The sequence below is a fragment of the Dendropsophus ebraccatus genome, chromosome 11 (assembly GCF_027789765.1).
Source record: "Dendropsophus ebraccatus isolate aDenEbr1 chromosome 11, aDenEbr1.pat, whole genome shotgun sequence".
NCBI lineage: Eukaryota > Metazoa > Chordata > Amphibia > Anura > Hylidae > Dendropsophus > Dendropsophus ebraccatus.
Window position 1 is genome coordinate 42,416,591 of NC_091464.1, and position 23,242 is coordinate 42,439,832.

Sequence of the window (23,242 nt, forward strand, 5' to 3'; positions counted from 1 at the left end):
TCAGTTTTAATGCATTATATGTTTTGATGCAGTCTTATATTAACTTACTGGCACATATGTTCAGGTCATTTATTTTTATTTACTTTTCGCAGCAATTCTAGGTGTTTTCATTTAGACCATATTTGTCCAGTCCGTGTTTCTTTGCCTCTTTTGCCTTGTTTTCTTTGCAGACTACATCATGCAGTACTTTTTTCCGTAGTTCAACAAATTCCAGGATTCCAACTTGAAAAAGAAAAAGAACTGATGATTAACATACTGTACATACGAATGTGATGTCCTTCCTCAGTCTTTTTTGGGACAATGTAACTACAGCCATCATATATTGTCATGCTAACACAGTCCATTTTTGGCTTCTTTTCCCTCTTATATAATGAAGTATTCCTGCTGGATAAATATTATGTATTATTAGGCCACATTCACATGATCCATGCCGCAATCCGGAGGATGATCGCAGCACGGACCCCCTCGAAGTGCAGCCCCCTGCCGCCCGGCAGCAGACATGACAGGAGTGCATAATGTGTGCTCCTGTCATCACATCTGACTACTCACCTACTCCCCTGGTGCCGGACGGCTAACACACGCTCACAGGAAGTGGCCTGGACTATGTTGACAGAAGAAGGCGGCAGCGCAGTCCACACCACTTCTGGTGAACATGTAAGTCGGCCGGCACGGGGGAGTAGGTGAGTAGTCAGATGCATTATGTGCTCCTGTCATCTCTGCTGTCGGGCGGCAGGGGGAAGGGGGGTCCGTGCCGCGATCCGCACTAGGACATGTCCTATTTCTTTGCAGTGCGTATCGCCGTGGGGGTTACAGCACAGATTGTGTGAATGCACGATCCCATTAACTTGAATGATTCCTAAAATTGTAATTGAGAATTTTAGGGGACATGTGAATGCAGCTTAATGTGAGTAAAAAAGCATCTTTGTTAATTTATTCATTAGAGTGTTCAGCGCATTACGAAAGGCACTTTACACCTCAGTGCACCAATCCGCCCTGCCCTGCCATTAGCTGTCTTAATGCGATTCCAAAAGTTCACTCATCTGAGTGAGCTGTCACTCATGTCTTTAGAGTGACAGCAAGCTCAGTCAATCACAGGCTGACTGGGACAGGAAAGCATCACAGCCAGTGATTGGCTGAGTGGGCTGTCACTCTTGTCTCTAGAGTGACAGCCCGCTCAACCAATCATTGGCCTTCGGTGCTGTCTCGTCCCAGTTTGTCAGTGTTTGGCTGAGCAGGCTGTCACTCTACAGGCATCTGAAGATACCAGGGACCCACAAGAAGAAACTGTGGGGGCGTGGAAAGGTGAAAACATCTTTTCTTTTCTTCTTTTTTTTTAGATGTGCAGCCGCCATCCTCTCGAACTTGTTCTATACTTTGGAAACTCATCAGACTTGTTTTTGCAATCAATAAGGGTCTGAACACTCACACTCTGACCGATCAAGACTTTAGACATGTCTCTCTACCATGTCAAACGTTTTCTATACCCATAGTGACACTTTAGTCATTGCTATTTCAGCAAACTTTGCATAAATCAATAGTACAAATATCTCTTAACAGTGAAAAATGCTTCTCCATCCCCGCCGCAGTAAACTCTACAATCACTCTGAAAAAACAGCTCAACTGCATCCAATGATTTCAAAAGGCTCTAGTAGCTCACTCAGAGTTACATGCTATCCATACATATCTATGCAGAAGGGGAAGAGTGAGATGGGATGAAAGTGGGAGGGATAGAGTTCTTAGAGCAGAAACAGAAAGACTGAAAAGGTTCTATACAAGAGCTTAAAGTACTATATCTTACTCCAGGGCTTGATTCACAGCTTAAAGGGACTATGTATCCACCAACCCACCCCACCAAACCGCTAGTACCATCCGTTTGATGAGAGTAAATTACCGGTCATTTCTTTTAAGATACGCTCGGTGTCTTGGTTAGAGCAAAAAATGATCTTTTAATCTGCAGCGCTGTGTCATACTGATGTGTCTTTGCCCTAGGTCTGCAATGCCTCTCCTTCCTTCCTCCCCACCCTCCTCATCATTAGGAACACCCCCATGCAGGATGTCTACTCATTGCTCGTCTAAATTGCATCTGTGTCACAACATCCAAGGTGTGGCTTAGACAATTAGGAAAAATCCTATAAGGGGGGGGGGGGATGTGCAGTAGGAACGTATATATACATGTTAATGACGGGAAGGGGTTAATAAGGATTTACTCTCAACAAACATTATACTAGTGGTTTGATGGGGCAGGTTGTTGGATACAGAGTCGATTTAATGTAAAGCCTGTACTGCGCAAATCTGTTGAAGAATGTCACTGACTTTAATGGACAGAATGTAGTCAACTAGTCAATGTGTTTATTTCCCAAATGCACACATTGCTTACAAAGACATATATAAAACATACCAGATTTACCAGTGGCTTTGATTGTTTTTGGCATGGCTGGTAAAGAAACCTTTTTGGCACCCACAGAACAAGATATTTCTGATGCTTCCAAAATGCTAGGAATAGAGGTGGATGAAAAACTGCCTTCAATCCTGTCCCGTAATGCGCAAAAATTAAGAACCTGTATTAAGTCGTCCATTTTCATCTCCAGAATTTCTAAGAAGATTCAGAAATACAAATTCTATTAATACCTGTTTTCTAACTAAATATTACACTGTACATATAACTTGTGGTTCTCTAGCTGTAATAAATGCCACATCTATTATGTCCTTGCAGCCACAGACAACAGTAAAAAACTAGTTCTATTGATAATAACAGATCGGCAATATAGCTGGGTTAAGGGGTGGATAACCTGGGACTGTGTCCCATTGAGGTGAAGGTGGTGAAATAATGTTACATTCATTTACCATTAATAGTTTAATTGCCCAGCTTTCTCTGGTTTTAATTCCATGCTTTTGGTGGTCATGTATTATACCATTTGTGATTGCCTTGACTATATAAGGGATAAGTATGAATGTATAAACATAAGTGACCCTAAGCAACCTTGCTACATGAGGCCCAGACCTTTCTGGGTTACACCCTGGTAACAGATATAACACCTGTCATTGCTGACTGTTGATCTGAATATACTGTCAACTGGGTGGTCACCACTGCTCATTTCTTAACAGGGAGGACACTAAAGGCCGTATTAGGGTATGTGCACATAGAGGAAAACACGCGTAGGACTTGCAGCGGATTCCGCCACTCATCCCCGAGCCCTCCCACTTCACTCTCCGTCTGTGCCATAGACTTCTTTGTATGGTCAGGCACATTCCGCCATCAGGCACAACCCGTTCATTCTTCGGGCGGACGGCGGAATCTGCCTGACCTTAGAGTGAAGGCATGGCAAAGGCGGAGAGTGAAGCGGGAGTGCGGAGGACGAGCAGAGGAATACGCCGCAAATGCTCTTCGTGTTTTCCTTAGTGTGCACATACCCTAATACGGTCTAAGCTGTACTGTGATTGCAACTGTGCACTGCATTACAGGGTTTGATGATTTTGTGGCCCTTTTCTTTTTTGGTCTTATTGGGGACAAACTGTTTTACCTATGGGCAATAATATGAACAGGGCAGCAGTGTACATTGAATGTGATGAGCAAAAATGTTATCAAAAACCAACTACCACCATACAGTAGCATATGATATGATAATCACCTATTACACAAGACTTACTGAAATACTGTAATTTGTCCTGGAATGTGAGCATGTCACACCCAAACATTTTCTTCATTGATGATAAGTCACAATCAAGATTTTTTACCAAATCTTCGATGGCTGATGTTATTGTCTGAAGATCCCTTGTCATTTCCAAGTGTTTATTCTTATATTTTTCCGCTGCTTCAGATGTTTCATGCAGGTTTTCCTGTAAGAATTTCACCAAAACCTTTCACCATGGTTCACCAAAGCGACATATGATAATCAAATGGTTTTAAAAAATATATCAACATTTGTTGTACTATTCCTTTATTATTTATACTGTATGTTTACTGGGAAACCAAAAATACATTACTAAAAACACTGCTAATACCAGATGAATGGAGATGTTAGTGCTGTGTACATTAATACAGGTTACTAAGGCCCCATGCACACTTCTGTGTCAGTTTTTACATGTATGGAAATACTGATCAGAGAATCTTTCAGGAAGCTTCAGGAAACCACCATTATTTCCTGACCATAAAAATCGGGGGAAGGTGTGTGTGTGTGTGTGTGTGTGTTAGTGTGGGGAGCCATACCTACTTGCTGCATGGCTGCAGCAGCCCTCTTCTCTGCCTCTTCTTTCCTTCACTGTGAGAGATTTCACAGCACTATGGTGGGGAGAGAGCAGCCTCTTGTGGCCAGAGGTATATTGCTGGCTCTGGCCACAAGAGTGATTGGCAGGGCAGGGAGCTAATGGTTCCTTGTCCTGTCAACCAGCACACCGTACTCCTGATTAGGAGTGCATACAGTTAAAGGGCCAGGTGCAGCCCTGTGGTACTTGTCTGTGTGCTGATAATGGCCCAGAAGGGCTAGTAGCAGATGCAAATACATTTTCCTGATGTGTACAAGGTGCATAATAGGTACTGACTAGTTAGTATATCTGTGTCATTAAGCAAGGTTTATTCCCATTAGTTCTATTGGTGCAGGGCTCCTGTGCTGGAATAATTCACTGAAAAAAGGGAATTATTAAAATATAGTAATAATAGTAATTGATAGGCCATCAATATCTGATAGGTGGGGATCTGACACCTGGCACCTCCACCATCAGTTAAAGCACCCACACACAGTAAATGGGCCTATATGCAGACAGATCCATAAAATTGGTTGTAAATATGTTGGGTTACTGCAGCGAATTAGAACCTAGCTTCAATAACACAGCATGCTTGGGCACACAGCTGACTGGTGGTAGTGCCAGTTGTTGGAGACCCAACAATCAGATACTGATAGTCCATACTGAGTAAATAGGGCCCTGGGACAAAACAGGGCAGGAAGACTCCACCCATGAAGCCTGAAATTGTAATGAAAGTTGGCTCCCGATGCTGGGCTACATTTGCAGGATGTCTGCATGATCTAGGGGATGAAAGGCAGATTGAGTGATTGGGTTTTCTTAGGCTATGTTCACACTACGTAAATTAACGGCCGTTGTTTTCACCCGGCCGGACGTGTGCGCCTGAAACTACGGCCATAGAAATATGGCCATACAGTCTAGTCGTGAAACTACGGCCGTTGTATAATTTAGCTTCCTAGCTTGTTTCTGAGCGGGATGAAACAATTCATTTATTTGGAATACTGCGTCCAGACCAATAAACCACACAGAAATTTTTTTATTTCAAAATCAAGTTTAATTTTAAAGAAATAAATATTCCATGCGCGGCCGCAGTGAAATCCACGGCCGTAGTTGGAACATTACCGGACGGAAATAAATGACATGTTCATTTTCCACGGAGCCGTGAAAAGAACGGCCGTTGTCTGATACGTAGTGTGCATTGTACGACCGTAGTTCGTATATATTGTAGCCAAGGCATAAACCTCAAAACTATGGCCATAGTTTTGCGATCAGGACTACGGCCTTAGTTTTACGTAGTGTGAACATAGCCTTATGCTGCGTTTACACGGAACGATTATCGTCCGAATTTTCACGATAACGATCGCATTCGAGCGATAATCGTTCAGTGTAAACACAGCAAATGTTCAAGCGACGAGCGAGAAATCGTTCATTTTGGTCTTTCAGCATGTTCTCAAATCGTCGTGGGTCGTTCGCTAAAAATTTGCAGATTGCTTCATGTAAACAGTCTTTCACAGATTTACCCTATGTGAAAGATGGGCTTAAGCAATCTTAAAAATGATCGCAATAACGATTTCTCTAACAATTTTTCTCTGTCTAAATACTGATCATTATAAAAACCAAATTGTTGCTTCAAAATCGTTAATATTCGATAGGGCAAATTATCGCTCCGTGTAAACGCAGCATTAGATAGTTAAAGCACTGGGTTTTTTTTCTTAACTGCTATGAAATAATTTCCACACCTGTTGTTATATATAATGTAACTATCTGTCCGGAAACATTACTGTACAGACTGTTTACCAAATTATTCTACTCTCTTGGAAATCTAATACCATTATGGCACCTCTCCCTCTGAACATGCACCTGCAGCCTCATCAGCAAGCATCATGCTGTAGGGCAGAAGGAACTGAGACACTGATGCTGCATTTACACGGAACGATTATTGTTCGAATTTTCGCAATATCGATCGCATTTGAGCGATAATCGTACATGTAAACACAGCAAACGATCAAACGACGAGCGAGAAATCGTTCATTTTGATCTTTTGATCTTTAAATCGTCGTTCACTGAAAATTCGCAGATCGCTTCGTGTAATTAGTCTTTCACTGATTTACCCTATGTAAAAGATGGGCTTAAGCGATCTTAAAAACAATCGCAATAACGATTTTTCTTACAAATTTTCTAATGATTTTTCTAACGATTTATTCTTCTAAATGCTGATCGTTATAAAAACCAAATCGTTGCTTCAAAATTGTTAAACGATCGATTGGGTGAATTATCCCTCCGTGTAAACGCAGCATAAGTCATATATCATTTTGTAGGAAAATCTTTAGCAATTTTTTTTAGCTGAATTTAATCTCTACTAATTACGGGTGTAAGTGGGCGGTCTCCTCAGTGACTGACAGCTCATGCTGGGAAACTCACTCCTAAAGCCAGAATCAGCAGGGAGTTTAATCAATAAGTTACATGTAAAGAATCTATTTTCACAAAACTACCTTCTCAGCTGACCCAAATATAGTTACCAGCAGACTATATTCAGACCATTGAAATCAAAAGGGTTTGTGACGCTGATGTATACATCAGCATTCCATTCTGATAGGATGCTAATAGGCAAATCATGGTGTGAACGGAGCCGAACCTGATGCAGAAAGACTGGACAGCGTCTATATTTCTACCGGCCTTTTATGACCATTTGTGTGCAATAAACTAGTAAAGCTCATCCAATCATCTGCATGAAGATGCGTTTACACGTAATGATTATCGTGCGAATGTGCGCGATAACGTGTTTCAACATGTTCTCAAATCGTCGTTCACAAAAAATTCACAGATCGTTCTGTGTAAACAGTTGTTCGATTTAACCAATGTGCGAGATAGGCTTAAGCGATCGCAAAACGATCGCAAAGCGAATTTTCCGTACGATATGTCGTTCCGTCTAAACGCTGATCGTTCTGAAAAAAAATTGTTAGTCCGACATCGATAATCGTACGATCGGGCCAATTATCGTTTTGGCCCTTTTACACGCGTAACGATCGCATAACGATTTTTCCGTACGATGTATCGTTCCGTCTAAATGCTGATCGTTATAAAAAAAACATTGTTCATTCAAAATCTTTAATCGTGCGATCGGGCGAATTATCGCTCCGTGTAAAACAACCATTAGAGTAGTTGAGATGAACAGAAGAGACCTCTCACCTGTAGCTGCTTAATGCTAATTTGCTGCTCGTTCAGGGTGTTCCTGTTTTGAGATTCCAATTTTAAAAGTTCATCCTAGGTAAAAAGAAAGAATAAGTTACATCATCAACATAACATATCACAGACATTAACACTACCGCAGGAACAGGCATACTGTACACAAAAACAAAACACGTCCTAGTGTTGCTTCATCTGTCTCTTCCTCTTATTGAAACAGATGAAGACAGACTGGAGAATACTTCTTCACGTAATAAGCCTGTCAGACAACCCTCACCTCAATGGCTTTGATTTCCTGTTTTATAGCCACCTCTTCGCTATGCAATTCATTGACATATGTGAAAAGTGAATAATTCCTCATCTCATTGAATGTATATTGTTTTGCCATCTCACTAAGGTCAACATTCTGTTGTCCAAGCAGATTTCCCAATTCTTCACAGAGGCTGTTGTGTTCGTCAATGATCTCCTGGTTGAGTTTCCTCTTTTCTTCAAGTATCTTTTCTACAGAAAGTATATACAGTATATCAGCTAATTAAAAGCAAAATATGAGCCTATCAGTCACTGTCCATGTGACATTAAAAGGGGAATTCCAATGTAAGATCATTGTATTCTAACGGAGAGGGAATGCTTTCAAAGGGAAACTATCAGCAGGTTAGTTTCTTAGCTTCCTCCACTGCGAAATTTTGGTGCAGTTAGTCCTATTCCCCATGGTCCGTTAAGACCATTAGGAACACTCCCCGCCCCATATCACCGATCAGCCCCCACTGTTCTGCCCCTTTCTAATGATAATGAATGGAGGGGGCCGTCTGGGGGCGTGGATCGGTATTATGGGGGCGGGCAGTGCTCCTAGCAACCCCTCAGTGCTCCTAACGGTTTCACCGGAACGTGGGAACAGAACTAAATGCACCGTAACAGTGCAGAGGAGGAAAGTAAGAGACATCCCATCCTCTACAGCATCTCCTGTGCAATAGGGACATATCAGCAGGTCAGGTTTGTGAGTATGACAGGTGAGTATTGCTGTTTTTTTTTTTTTTTTTAAAGAATAGTACTTTTTAACACTGTGATATCCTTTTGGCTATGTTCCCACAATGTCTTTTTTTTAGATGAAAAACAGCATTGTGGGAACATGGCTTTTAACATAAGTATTTTTATGGGGCTGCGATATTAGGGTCCTCTGTTACACAATCAGAGGAATACTGAACTTATCAACGTGAACCCAGCCTGATGGTCCTTTTACACGGAATGATTATTGTTAGAATTTGCACGATAACAATCGAATTCGAACTATAATATAACACAGTGAACGATCAAGCAACGAGCGAGAAATCGTTCATTTAGATCTTTCAACATCATCGTTGATTGTACGCAAAAATTTGCAGATCGTTCCGTGTAAACAGTCTTTCAACGATTTCATCTATGTGTGAGATAGGCTTAAGTGATCGCAAAAGGATCGCAAAACAATTTTTCCGTACGATGTATCGTTACGTCTAAACGCTCATCGTTATAAAAAACACATCGTTCATTCGAAATCTTTAATCGCACGAATTATCGCTCCGTCTAAAAGGACCATTACTTTCTAACCAATAAGAAAAAATCTTGCAGACCTTCCTTTAAAATAGATAAAAGATTACTCTTTGGCCGTCAAGGCTCTAAGGATTACAAAGACATTTGTAAATGGAAGTACACTTTGGTTACCTGAAGGATATACAACTATACCTCGTCTTTTTCGACTTTGCTCCCTTGCCATTGCAGATCGATCTAACCATTTTGCCTCCATAAATTGCTTTTGGTTTTTCAAACCATCAACATATCTGGTAAGTTCATCAATCTTTGTATCATATTTTTTTATCTCTCTGTCCGCAATGTTTTTGAAGGCTAGGCTTTTTGTCTGGATTTCAGCTCTATAAATTTAAAATTTATAAAATATTAGAATCATGTATTATTAAGCCAAAAGTGCTTTAACAGTAAGGCTGGGCTCACACTGCGATTTTGCAAATCGTTTTTTTCATGTTTAAAAACGGATGAAAAAAAAAAATTGATTCATTTGTGTGCATCCGTTTTTCCATTGCCTTCCATTATAAAAAAAAAAAAAAAAAGATTAAAACAGATCATTTTTTTAATTTTTTTTTTATAACCGACAAAAAAATGAAGTGACCTCCTTTTGGTGTACGTTATAAAAAAAAATCAATAAATAATGAAAGTAAATGGAAAAACAGATCATAACGGATGCACACAAATACACCCGCTTAAAAAAAAAAAAAAAAAAATGATTAAAAAAACCATTTGCACAAATGCAGTGTGAACCCAGCCTGACTCTTTAGAACTTTTCATTTCCTTCCTCACAGACTCTTTGGAAAATGAAAGGCGGAATCTGATTGGTTGCTAGTGGCAACTGAGCCAGTTTCACTTTACACCATGTTTGGTAAATCTCCCCCATAGACTCGAAAATGGTGTTATGTTAATAAAACATGTACCTCCAGATTAGAATGAACAACAAGAAACTCTGTTTCAGTAAGGTAACATTGAAGGAATTTCACAGCATACTAAAGAAGACTATGGGGGTGGGGATTTACTAAGGCCAGTATTTCACATGCCATTCCTTAGTAATTCTCAGTCATTGTATGGCCACAAAGACTTGTCAATAGGCGCATGTACCTTCTGTGACAAGCTCCACTCACTTGGTAAGCAAGGTGCAAATTGGCCAAAAAATAATTTTTGTAACATTTGGCCTATCTGTGCTAAGCCCAGATCCTAATGTATTTAACAGGCCTTTGATCAATTTTCAATTCATTAAATACAGTGAGATGTGCTAAGATGGAAGCCACTTACTTTTCTTTATGGGCAGACATTATCTGCTCTTGTATCTTCTCTATGGCGGCCTTCTGATGAGTGACTTTTTGCTGCAATTCCTCCATACTGTGCTGAAATGCTGTCTTCTTACATCGCAGATAGTCAATATTCTCCCTTAGTTTGGCATTTTCGATATTCATCATATTATATTTTTGAGTAATCTGTGTTTGAGCACATCACATAATTCTTGGTTGTATGTTTAATACTTTTGCAATACCCAAATGTTATATCTTTGTCCTAACAGTATCAGATATTGTTGTTAGTTGCAATGCCGATAGTAAAAACAACATGTCCAGCCAATAATAATCTTCCCCACTGGTCCGTACATTTATTTCTCATGCTTCAAAAATGTTCAATCATATTTATAAAAGCTACAACTGTGTTAACATAATGTGCGAGAATGACTGGGATTTCCAAATGCTAGTGATCTAACTTAAGGTTAAAGAGAATCTGTCCATAAATTTATGCTGCCCTAAATGAGGGCAGTATAAACTAGTGACATGAATAGTGAACAAAACGGTGTATTAATTACTTAATCTGCTTAATGTATTAATTAATGAATTAATCATTCTCTTCTGTCATTCTCCTAACATGCAGGAGAATGGGCATTAGGCCATACCACTAATTCTGCCCCCAGCTGCTGATTGACAGCTGTCTGCCTTTAAACAGTATAGATAGACAACTGCCAAAATGTGCTCTCATGAATATCCTGGACTACTGAGCACACACACATAACGGAGACCTGTGCGGGCATATTGTCTTTGGTTTATACTTTGTAAGAATTATGCGTTTGATTATCTCCCCCGCATAATTTCATACCCAGCGGCGCAGCACTGTGACACACATACCCTGGCCTGTGACCACAACAAATTTGTGGCTAAATTCAGCAAGCTTAGGAACTTTATAGGACAGAGTCACAGGGGTATACACATACCTTCTTCTGCTAATGTATCAGACCAAATGTCCTCATTATTAGACCACGTCGCGTTTATTAAAGTGAATAGGGGTTGTTGTATGCACAGCGGCATGTCAGCATACTGTCATTCAAGTATGACAATATAAACCACATGTAGAATAATTTACTCATGTAAACACAGACTTAGAAGAGGAGAAACCCTTCAAGAAGACTGTTTTTTTCTGACTTCATGTGTCATACTGTACATACATGTTGCAGCTGATTCTCCAGCTGAGCAATCTGTGTTCGTCCTATGTTTTTAGGTTTGGACGCTTCTTTCTTCTGTTTTACAAGCTCTTTCTCCTTGTCTTTTATCTGTATTAAAGAAAAAATATATATATATTGTGTACAAGATGTCAGGTGGGAATGGGCCCTTGTACACCTTTGTATGTCTTATTACAGAGATTTATTACAGCGGCACAGACCAGAAAAATATTGTGCTATACTCTATCACACGCTATATTTTAGCGCTATTCACCCCTAACAGCAGAATATCTCCATTATCCAGTTCCACAATGAGGCACAATACAGCGACCATGGGAGTCGGGTCGTGACATCACCATTTTATCCAGGAAGTGAAGCCTTGATGCAGTAGTAAGTGCAGGGAAAAAAGCCCTTTATAAGCATTTCCCATAATAAGTGTATATTGGGGATTTGTATAACTTTTGAAGGCCAATACAATACTTTAACCCCTTAACGACACAGGGCGTATATTTACACCCTGTGATCGCCTCGGGGACTTCAGAGGGGTGCCGCGCGACGACCCCTCTCTGAACCGCCACTGTCCCGGGTGCGGCATGTAGCCCGGGACCGCAGCTATTAGCGGGCACGGTCCGATCGCCGTGCCCGCTAATCAAGCAATCAGGTGCAGCTGTCAAAGTTAACAGCTGCATCTGATTGCTTGCTGTCCCTCATACCTGGTGGTCTAGTGGGGTGGTTCGCCCCCCCGGAACATTGTCCTGGAGGAGCGATCCACACATCCTCTGCCAGCCGGGGTCTGCACCATAATGGCGCTGATCCCGGCTCGGCACTCAGTTGTTTTCGGTTGCAGCAGCCGAAAGCAATTGAGTGCCTATCTCATTGATCTATGCTGTATTACTATACAGCATAGTTCTTAATGAGAGATCAGTGTGTATATACTAGAAGTCTCCCAGGGGGGCTTCTAGTATATGAAATAAATAAATAAATAAATAGTTATTATTGATAAAAAAAAAACCTCCCCTAAAAAAGTGTGAATCACCCCCCTTTTCCCATGTTATAAATAAAAATAAATATATAAATATACATGTTTGGTATCCCCGCCTGCGTAATCGCCCATATTATTAATTTATTTTATTCCTGATCTCGTACGGTAAACAGCGTAAGCGTAAAAAAAATTCCAAAGTGTAAAGATTGCGCATTTTTGGGCGCATCAAGTCCCGAAAAATTATAATAAAAAGCGATCAAAAAGTCGCATATGCGCAATCAAGGTACCCATAGAAAGAACACATCATGGCGCGAAAAATGACACCTAAAACAGCCCCATAGACCAAAGCGCTGTAAGCATGGGAATGGAGCGATTTTGAGGAACATATTTTTTAACAATGGTTTGAATTTTTTACAGTCTATCAGATAAAAGAAAAGTTATACATGTTACATATCGTTGTAATCGTAACGACTTGAGGAACATATATAACAAGTCAGTTTTACCCCAGGGCAGACGGCGTAAAAACAAATACCCCCCAAATAAACAAAATGCGTTTTTTTTTTTTCAATTTTACCACTCATTTATTTATTTTTCTGATTTTGCAGTGTTTTTTTATGAAAAAATTGCAAAGTACAATTAGGGGCGCAAAAAATAAGGGCTCATGTAAGGTTCTAGGTGAAAAAATGCAACTGCTATGGCCTTTTAAGCACAAGGAGGAAAAAAACGGAAGTGCAAAAATCGAAATTGGCTAAGGGGTTAATTAAAAATTTTCACCAGACTTTCTCCTTTAACATCTATAGGAGCTATGTAAACTGTGTAAGTCAGCTCGCTCACTTGTTTTTCTTGTTTTTGGAACACTGGTTACCTTAGCCATTACAACCAGTCTGAATAGAGTCATTGTTCCGATGAAAGGTGGGAGTTTCAGGGGTGCAACCCACATCCGGCATGTATAGCATATTCATTTCATATAGGATTACCCCTTTAAGGTCACACAAATCAGAATACCTTAATGTCCAGGTCACTTATCAGGTTCCTTTGCTCTTCTATAAGATGCTTATATTTGTCCTGAGCTTCTGTCAATTCAGAAAGTTTTTTGACATTTTCTTGATCTTTCAAGATATTTTTTCGAGATCTAGAGAACAATAATGTAAGTTTCAGGTCTTTCTGTTGTTCTCTCAGCTGAGATATCTCTTTCCTATAAAGATGTGATGTTTGGGTCAGTGATACATTATATTATTTTTATACGAGATAACTTAATAAACATTGGCGGAGATTTATCAAAAATGGTTTAAAGTGAAATTAATTTAAAGTGTTGATTCACACAATGCCAACAAAGATAATATAGAAAAAGTAGAATTTTATATTCTCTGCAATTTCTCTTAAAGGTGCAGTCTGGTGAAATAAATATAAATAATTTAACCCCTTCCAAACCCCTGAGGACAATTTTCTCTGGCTTCAGCAGTAAACGGCAGGCTCAGAATTGGGGAAAGGAGACCGAAAAGGTAATGGCATCTATGGAATTAATTGTTATTCTCCAGGAGGGGGGACGGTTCAACATATATTATACCTAACCGGATAACCCCTTTAAGTGTATTCTATGTGTCTGTATGATTACAATCACACCTACTATGTATACTTTTTTAAATCTATGCAACACCATGTTTTCACCTCTATAACTTTCTTACTTTTACACCCATCGAACTGTGTGAAGGATAACTAATTGCGTCATGAACTTTTTAGTGGCACTATTTTATAACAGACAAGCCCTTTTGATCCTTTTTTTTAATTCCGGCTTTGTGATTTAGCCAAAAATCTGCTGGTGTTTGATTTTTTTACCTCTTATGATCTTCACTGCGTGGAATCAGTAACAATAAAATTTGGACACCTCAATGTGCAGCAATACCAAACTGTTTTTTTGGCGTTTAAATGTTTTTATTTAAAAAATTTGAATGGGAGTTTTCTTTGACTTTAGTTTAGATCGATGTTAAAAAATGGCAATTTTTGAGCTTTAAACTGGCCGTTACTGGGACGTTTTTAGGCTAAAGATAACTGTGTGTAAACATAACCATAGACAAAGTTTACAATGTCTAAGTATTTGACAATTTTAATGAAGCTGTGCTAAAAGGAGAAGTCCCATAAAAGTAAAAACATGGCAGGAAGGCATGGGGTGTGGGGAGATAATAAACAAAGTATACTTACCTATCTTCGTACCCTGTAGTGTAACTCCTGGATATAACAGCTGTAACTTCTCCAGCTGCAACGTCACATACTTGGCTAATTGACTGCCCACTTAGCCAATGACTGAGCAGGAAATCAACCGGGAAGTGACTCTGGAGGCTGGATAGCTGGAGGAGCAAGGTATGTGACATAACTGGATGCTGGCCAAAAATGAAAGCTGGTGACCACTAGCGAGGCCCCGGAGTGGTGCTGCAGAGGCACGGGGACGTGTGTATACTCTGTTTATTAGGTCCCAGCACCCACTGCCTTCTTGCTTTTTTAAAAAATTTTTGGGATTTCTCTTTTAATTTATACTGAAACAAACACACATACTCACTGTTGACTAAGAATATACTGTTCTGTTTGTTCTTTGAAGGACCTTTTGGTCATTTCAGTCACTCTAAGCTGCTCTTGTAATGTTTTCAAATCCTTTTCAGTAGGAGGAGGACCTTCATTTTTATCAATATTTGGTAAATGCCAATCGAGCTTCTTCTCTGGTCGCATTTTTGTATGCTAGAGACACCGGAAATAATAGCTGTTATCATACTGTCTGTTCAGGAACATATTCATATATAGTGCTTGTGTACTAGGCTGAATTGTCAATGTGTCATCAGTGCATACTTAAAGAGGTTGGTCACTTTATAGTAAAATTGTCACGTGTGTAGTATAAGTAAGTGTATTCGCATTACTTACTGACAGCAGCTCCCTGTGTACCTCATAGAGCTCAAATCAGACTACCCTCCTCCAAGCTGTACTGTACTGCTCTGTCATGAGTTTGTCCATAGGATGGCCGGCATATACAGGCTCAGTGGTGAACACTGGGGGCATGGTCACATGCTCCTTCATGTCAGCCATCTTATGGAGAGCCTCACCACAGAGAAGGACAGCCTGGAGGAGGGGAGTCTGATGTTAGCTCTATGAGGTACACAGGGAGCTGCTGTTGGTATATGCAGTGAGTACACTTACTAATACTATACATTGAATTATTTTACTATAAAGTGGCCAACCCCTTTAATATGTTCACCAGGAAAGTTCCATATACACTCTGTCACAAAAAAATATATGCACCCAGAAGGAAACAAACTACTATCACGAAACTTAACATGTATGTACTGTATGAGGAGATAAGCTAATGATTACAAATCAAAGCACTGTATTATTAAGAAGTTACAATAAGGTTACAGTAAATAATAAATCCACCTCTGGCAGCTATAGAAGCCGAAACACGGTGTGGCATCGAATCAATTAGGTCACTTATGAACCCCTGCGGAAGGTCATGCCATAATCTTTGCAACCGGGCAGTTTATTCACCAGTATTCCAGGACAGCTGCAGTTGCCTTCCCAGGAGGTCCCAGATGTGCTCTGTTGGCGAGAGGTCTGGTGACCTGGCAGGCCATGGGAGTATGTCATATCCTTGAAGGCATTGTTGGGAGAATAGCGCAGTATAAGGAAGAGCGTATTCTTGCTGATAAATGGCACCTGGGCAAATTAATAGCATAGGCAGTACAACCGGCGTTAAAATGTCATCCATGTAACTGTGAGCCATCATAGTGCCTTGAAGGATGACTAGAGGTGATTGTGTCCCAACAATTTGCTCTCCACACTGTAACACCTTGTGTAATCGCTGTATGCTGTTCAACAAAAAATGCTGGATCACACTGTTGGCCTGGCTGCCTCCACACGTGTGTGTGGTGGTCACTGGCACTGAGGCTGAATCGGGATTCATCACTGAAAAGCACACCGCTCGACTCAGTCACACTCCAGCTTGCCCAAGCTCAGCAAAAATCCAATCGACACTGCCTACGATGTGGAGTGTCTTAAAGCGACTCTGTACCCACAATCTGTCCCCCCCAAACCACTTGTACCTTCAGATAGCTGCTTTTAATCCAAGATCTGTCCTGGGGTATGTTCAGCAGGTGATGCAGTTATTGTGCTAAAAAACAACTTTTAAACTGGCAGCCCTGTGTCAAACGGCCATGGCCTAGAATACCTGTGCCCTAACTTTGCCCCACCCCTCCGTACCTCCTCCCCACCCTTTCCATCATTAGGAATGCCCCTAGAACATTTCCTCCTGTCTGATCATTGCACAGGTGCCTTAACAATCCAGCCCATGTACCGTGCTGACACAGGTGATGAGTAGTAGAAAATCTGCCTGGAGCATTCCTAATGATGAGGAGGGTGGGGAGGAGGGACAGAGAGGTTGTGCCAGCCTAATGCCCAGACACTCTAGGCCACGGCCGTTGGGCACGGGGATGCAAGTTTAAAAGTTGTTTTTTAGGACAATAACTGCATCATCTGCCGAACGGACCCCAGGACAGATCTTGGATTAAAAGCAGCTATCCGAAGGTACAAGTGGTTTGGGGGGGGGGGTCAGATTGTGGGTACAGAGTCACTTTAATGGACGTTGGCTCCTTATACTAGCGTCGGAAGGTGGTAAATGACATGGAATCGATGCTAGCGATGTTGTTGGTGCGGATGTAGCCGCTCTTTTGATTGCGCAATCTTTGAGCCCATTTGTGTTCCTGGGACGTCCTGACAGTAGACTCTCTCTTTTGTGATCAACTGTTGCCAACACCGAGCAACTACCATATCACTGTGACCGAGATTGAGGTTGATGTACCTTATCGACCTCCCTGCTTCTCTGAGGCCTACTATATGGCCCCTTTCAAAGTATGACAACTGTCAGTACTGCCGCCGGTTACATCTCAGAGGCATCTCTAGTAACAATATTGTCCATCCAAGTCAACAGATTTGCGTAACTCTTACCAGACTACATTCGTGCCAGGTTTTGTTATTGTGGCTCGATTTCTTTTTTTTGTTTTGGTAGAGAAAACCACAGCAGAAAATTTGCTGTGTTGCAAGTACATAGCAGATGTACAGTATATGAGCAGCAAAGCTGTTGCTTCTACAGTATATGGTTAAAGTATATAAGCACATGATTGTGATACTGTGAATATCAAAGGCATGTGGTGTTTTGCCGTTTCCACGTCACTTATTCACTGTGATGCCGTTACAATACATTTTCACCAAAACAGCACACCAACAGTTCACAAACTACACAGTGTCCGAAATACTGCCATCCTTGGCCTGATAATACTTTGGTAGTTAATGTCCATACTCTAGTCTCACATCATATCACTTTATATGCAGTAAGATACAACTATAACAGGCGAACCACATGTGCATAATACATAGGAGTAACTGAGTTCATCAGGTCAGCTGTCAGCGCAAAACACCTCTGTTTTTTATGCCGCTGGATTAATTCTACAATGAATTGTGTGCCCTGATATGAATGGACAGGAAGAACTTACAAAAAAATGTAACACACATATCCGGAGCGGACAGAGAGTGCCCCACTACTAGGTTAATGAGATATTCATACTATTCAGCATGTGCAGTCGTGCAGAGGAGACCAGGCTTACTCTGCGACTTCCCTGTCAGCAATTAACCATAGTCATAGCCCGGGCCCCACACTGCCCAGGGAGCTGAACTGACTGCAATGAAGCGGGACAGTCCCATGTGGAAGTGCACAGCAGGGACATATTTGAAATATATATATATATATATATATATATATATATATATATATATATATATAATTTCAAAACAGTTTTAACCCCATCCTGACATTATTTTTTACCTCTTTGACCTTCAAAGAACCCTAACATTTTTTTTTCCATCTATTGAGCCTCCAAGGGTACGTTCCCCCTTGGGCAGCCATTGGGCAGCTACTTGGGGCACTCATTTTTTATTTCACGGAGCTGAGCTCACTGTCTAATTAAAAAAAAAAAACTTAGCATCGCTGTATTCTGACTTTCTTGTTTTGGGGTAAATGGGACTTTTTGATTTCTTTTTATTACATTGTACTGGCCAAAATCAACAATTTTTTTTAACACTTTTTTGTTTTTAATTCACCTTGGTTATTTTTAAAAGCATTTGTTTATTTACTTATACAGAATAGTACAATACATACTGTATATCGGCACTGTACTAGCAGATCTGTTATAACAGCCACAGTGGCCTACACAAGGCTTCTGTCTCTGACAATGCGATTACATCACAGGATGTTAAAGGGGTTACCAGCGCTACAAAAACATGGCCACTTTTCCCCTACTGTTGTCTCCAGTTCAGGTGTGGTTTGCAATTAAGCTCCATTTACTTCAATGGAACTGAGTTTCAAAACTCCACCCAAACTGGAGACAACAGTAGGGGGAAAGCGGCCATGTTTTTGTAGTGCTGGATAACCCCTTTAACTGGAGCACTAAGCCACCAATGACATGACAAAGAACTTTACAGATGAGTAATTGCTATTGATCACAGCATCTATACAGTAAAATGTCCGACATCGGAGCGATCCCTGATGTTGGTCAAAAACTAGGTATCTACAGCAGACAGAACCTGTCATAATGGAGCAGGTCCAGTTCCTGAGCCCACTCCATACTTTCCTACCCGACACCACATACAGGTACGCCGTGTTCAGAAGGGGTAAAAGAACAAGGTGTCACTAAAATACTTTTTTATTTGTGCCCAATCTTCCCTTACAGTTCTGCTATGACCAAGCAGTATCTACAGCAATCATATGGTTTTTAGGTTGTTTACAATGTGATGGCAGCCCCCTTAACCCCTGGCTTGCTTCGGGGGCTCCCAGCATCTCCAGGTGCTCAGATGACAATCCTTCAATGGAATCTCACTGAAGTAACACTGAAGGTATCCACAGCCGATTTAGCTGTAAACTTGCAGTGTGAAATCCGCTGCAGATGCAGTATGTGTGAACCCACCCTAAAGGTGGCAGTTTAAAGTGATACTGTATATCATCTGTGGCCCTGCTGGTGGCCCCACCACACACTATGTCCTGATACTGGAGAGTGTCACCACCAGAGCCAGGTGTGGGGAGGGTGAGTATACAGGATGCTACTGGGGTAATGGGATACCTGTATACCACTGAGCAAGGATACAATTATATATGCAGAATCCAGTGTTGGATTGTGGAGTACGGGGTATGGAGTGAGCCATGAATCCTAGGGGAGGCCATGAATCCTGGGGGAGGCCATAAATCCTGGGGGAGGCCATGAATCAGAGGGGAGGCCATGAATCCTAGGGGTGGCCATGAATCAGAGGGGAGGCCATGAATCCTGGGGTGGCCATGAATCAGAGGGGAGGCCATGAATCCTAGGGGTGGCCATGAATCAGAGGGGAGGCCATGAATCCTAGGGGAGGTCATGAATCAGAGGGGAGGCCATGAATCCTAGGGGAGGCCATGAATCAGAGGGGAGGCCATAAATCCTAGGGGAGGCCATGAATCAGAGGGGAGGCCATGAATCCTAGGGGAGGCCATGAATCAGAGGGGAGGCCATAAATCCTAGGGGAGGCCATGAATCCTGGGGGAGGCCATGAATCAGAGGGGAGGCCATGAATCCTGGGGGAGGCCATGAATCCTAGGGGAGGCCATGAATCAGAGGGGAGGCCATGAATCCTGGGGGAGGCCATAAATCCTGGGGGAGGCCATGAATCAGAGGGGAGGCCATGAATCCTAGGGGTGGCCATGAATCAGAGGGGAGGCCATGAATCCTAGGGGTGGCCATGAATCAGAGGGGAGGCCATGAATCCTAGGGGAGGCCATGAATCAGAGGGGAGGCCATGAATCCTAGGGGAGGCCATGAATCAGAGGGGAGGCCATGAATCAGAGGGGAGGGCATGAATCCTGGGGGAGGCCATGAATCCTAGGGGAGGCCATGAATCAGAGGGGAGGCCATGAATCCTGGGGGAGGCCATGAATCCTGGGGGAGGCCATGAATCAGAGGGGAGGCCATGAATCAGAGGGGAGGCCATGAATCCTGGGGGAGGCCATGAATCCTAGGGGAGGCCATGAATCAGAGGGGAGGCCATGAATCCTAGGGGTGGCCATGAATCAGAGGGGAGGCCATGAATCCTAGGGGTGGCCATGAATCAGAGGGGAGGCCATGAATCCTAGGGGTGGCCATGAATCAGAGGGGAGGCCATGAATCATGGGGGAGGCCATAAATCCTAGGGGAGGCCATGAATCTTGGGGGAGGCCATAAATCCTAGGGGAGGCCATGAATTAGAGGGGAGGCCATGATGCTTTATGACAGGGCCCCACTACCACTTTCTGGTCAGGCTTTGGACACTATGACTGAGCTCTACATAGAAAACATAACAGACTGTGGATAATCTCTACTCCATACTACACACGCAGTACACAGCACCTCAATGCAGAGACACAACCTCAAGGTTTTCTACCGTTAGGTGTACTGCGCATGCTTCAGATACTTCCGCCCAAACCAGCGTGCTACCAACTTCCGCCCTCACTGATGAAACGTCACGTCCACACGTGACAACTTCCGGAGATTGTGGGTTTGGAGGCGCAGTGCGCAGACGCGTCATGGCGGCCGCTTCAATGGAAACGGGTAGGTCTGAGTATAAAGACATAGAGAGAAGAAATAGTGAGGACGTAGGCGGTAATGACGTGTAGTCCGCCAGTACGGGATGACGGGAGGCTCCGGTACCAGGACCAGCACTGTTTGTATGTCCCTAATACGTCAGGGTGAGGCAGGTTCCTCTGTGATGGGATAATAGCTGACATTACGCCCCCTACTGTGCCTGCTCAGTCATGGCCCATGTCCCAGTCACTGTATACAGTAATATATGAGGCCACCTCCAGGCCTTGTACACATTGGCCATGAGTAATAGCCTAGAATGGCCTATATTAGCTGCTTATTATTTTCTGTGTAGCCCCAGCAATATATGAAAGATGAAAATCTGTTTCTTTCAAGTCAACTGGTTTCAAAAAGTTATATAGATTTGTAATTTACATCTATTTAAAAATCTGAAGTCATCCCACACTTATCAGCTGCTGTAGGTCCTGCAGGAAGCCAGTGTATTCTTTTCAGCACAGTGCTCTCTGCTGCCACCTCTGTCCATGTCAGGAATTGTCCAGAGTAGTAGTAAATCCCCATAGAAAACCTCTCCTGCTCTGGACAGTTCCTGACATGGACAGAGGTGGCAGCAGAGAGCACTGTGTCAGACTGGAAAGAAAACACCATTTCCTGCAGGGCATACAGCAGCTGATAAGTACTAAAAGACTTAAGATTGCTTAATAGAAGTAAATTACAAATCTATATAAATTTATGAAACCAGTTGATTTGAAAGAAAGAGATTGTAGGAGAAGAGGAGGACGCTGGTGAGACCCCTCACACTATCCGCTTCTCTTACCATGGGCAGCACTGGGATTGAGCTTAGGAGATACGTGATGGTTTACAGTAGAGGGGCGTCCAGCTCATTGCTTACTACTGGGGGCAGGAGGGCAGTTTGTAAGCTATAATGGCTGCCACCTTGATGGCTGTTGGAAGCGTAACTTCCTATGGGGGGTTATGTCTGCAATGATCTGTCATATCATATAGTTATTGTTTGTTTTCTTTCCCCAGATGAGCAAGCAAGGATTCGCTTCCAGCTGGAGTTGGAATTTGTTCAGTGTCTGGCCAATCCGAACTACCTGAACTGTAAGTGTCCTACAGGGGGCAGCGATGGGCAGTGTGCTCGCCTTCCTGTGGGGCAGGAAACAATGTTGCATCTAGGGGTAATGGTTCTCATAATAGCCTTACATTTGGAAAGAGTTGATAATATGACTTATTTGTTGGTTATTCTATAGTTTTTTTTTAATATACTGTAATATGAAAATTTGCTCCAAAAGCAAAAATATAGTAACACTTGTGTTGCCACCGAAAATGGGTTTTCAGAGACTAATATATGGTTTGTAGTGTTTTGCCTCTTGTTTTTCATATGTTACTCTTATGGTGCGTTTACACAGACAGATTTATCTGACAGATTCTTGAAGCCAAAGCCAGGAATGGATCTAAAAAGAGGAGAAATCCGTCTTTCCTTTATTGCCTGTTCTGTTTATAGTCTGTTCCTGGTTTTGGCTTTAGAAATCTGTCAGATAAATCTGTCTGTGTAAACGCACCATAAGGCTATGTTCACACTACGTAACAGACCGGCCGGGTCACCGAACGGCCGGTCTGTGCCCGGATCATCGCGGCCGGTACTTAAAGTGAACCAATCACCAAAAATTATACTCAGTCATTTTACAGTAGGGAGGAAGTAAATATAACTAAACATAAAACAAATCACCCCTGGAAGCATTAGAGCTCTTAATTCTGTCATTATAAGGTAAGGAAAATACCATGGAAACAGCTCACTGGAGCTGCCATCTTGGGGCTGGCAGTTGTACACACAAGCCACGCCCCCAGATTTCAAACTTGCTGCAGTATTCCAAGCTTGTGTGCACCGCAGCCACTAATCAACAGCAGAGTCTTTTGGACTGTAACGTTTCTCCAGTGTAACTAAACCTATTATGTGCGATAATGTCTGGTGAAAATGGGTATCTAAACCTACAATACCTGAAGCTACTGGGCCAGTGTATCCAAACATATTTTTATAGAGTTTACCTGTGCCTTTGCATCTGATATTAAGATAATTGGTACTGTACTGCTGAGCCTGTGTATCTAATCCTGTGGTAATTCAGATGCGTGATAGTGAGCCAGTGTATCTAAATCCATGAAAATCTTTACATCTATGCCTGTCATGTGTGATAA

General features: G+C 42.0%; 2 protein-coding genes across 3 annotated transcripts in view; one reads left to right on the top strand and one right to left on the bottom strand.

Moving 5' to 3' along the window:
• On the bottom strand, positions 1-21,027 carry LOC138767717 (coiled-coil domain-containing protein 63-like). The gene is made up of 11 exons (XM_069945423.1): positions 20,877-21,027; positions 14,971-15,146; positions 13,422-13,611; positions 11,441-11,545; positions 10,255-10,436; positions 9,142-9,326; positions 7,703-7,926; positions 7,429-7,503; positions 3,648-3,837; positions 2,399-2,593; positions 1-222 (listed from the first exon to the last, which is right to left on the bottom strand). The coding sequence occupies exons 2-11, from the start codon at positions 15,135-15,137 to the stop codon at positions 98-100; spliced, it is 1,638 nt and encodes a 545-aa protein (XP_069801524.1). The 5' UTR covers positions 15,138-15,146; positions 20,877-21,027; the 3' UTR covers positions 1-97.
• MED31 (mediator complex subunit 31) overlaps positions 20,955-23,242 on the top strand; it is an 8,070-nt gene continuing 5,782 nt past the window's right edge. The window contains exons 1-2 of one of the 2 annotated variants that reach the window (XM_069945425.1): positions 20,955-21,058; positions 22,076-22,150. In XM_069945425.1, the coding sequence (XP_069801526.1) occupies positions 21,034-21,058; positions 22,076-22,150 (100 nt within the window). In that variant the 5' untranslated portion in view covers positions 20,955-21,033. Of the gene's footprint in view, positions 21,059-21,086; positions 21,175-22,075; positions 22,151-23,242 lie in introns of those variants that run through there. The other variant, XM_069945424.1, reaches the window with a different exon arrangement.

What these genes read in the sequence shown, in the direction of transcription:
- LOC138767717 (XM_069945423.1), bottom strand. Translation starts at nt 15,137, where the DNA reads ATGCGACCAGAGAAGAAGCTCGATTGGCATTTACCAAATATTGATAAA. An exon ending in GCAAAGTCGAAAAAGACGAG is followed by an intron (nt 7,927 to 9,141) that starts GTATAGTTGTAT and finishes TACTTTCTGTAG; the next exon opens with AAAAGATACTTGAAGAAAAG. An exon ending in TTAGCATTAAGCAGCTACAG is followed by an intron (nt 3,838 to 7,428) that starts GTGAGAGGTCTC and finishes AAATTCTTACAG; the next exon opens with GAAAACCTGCATGAAACATC.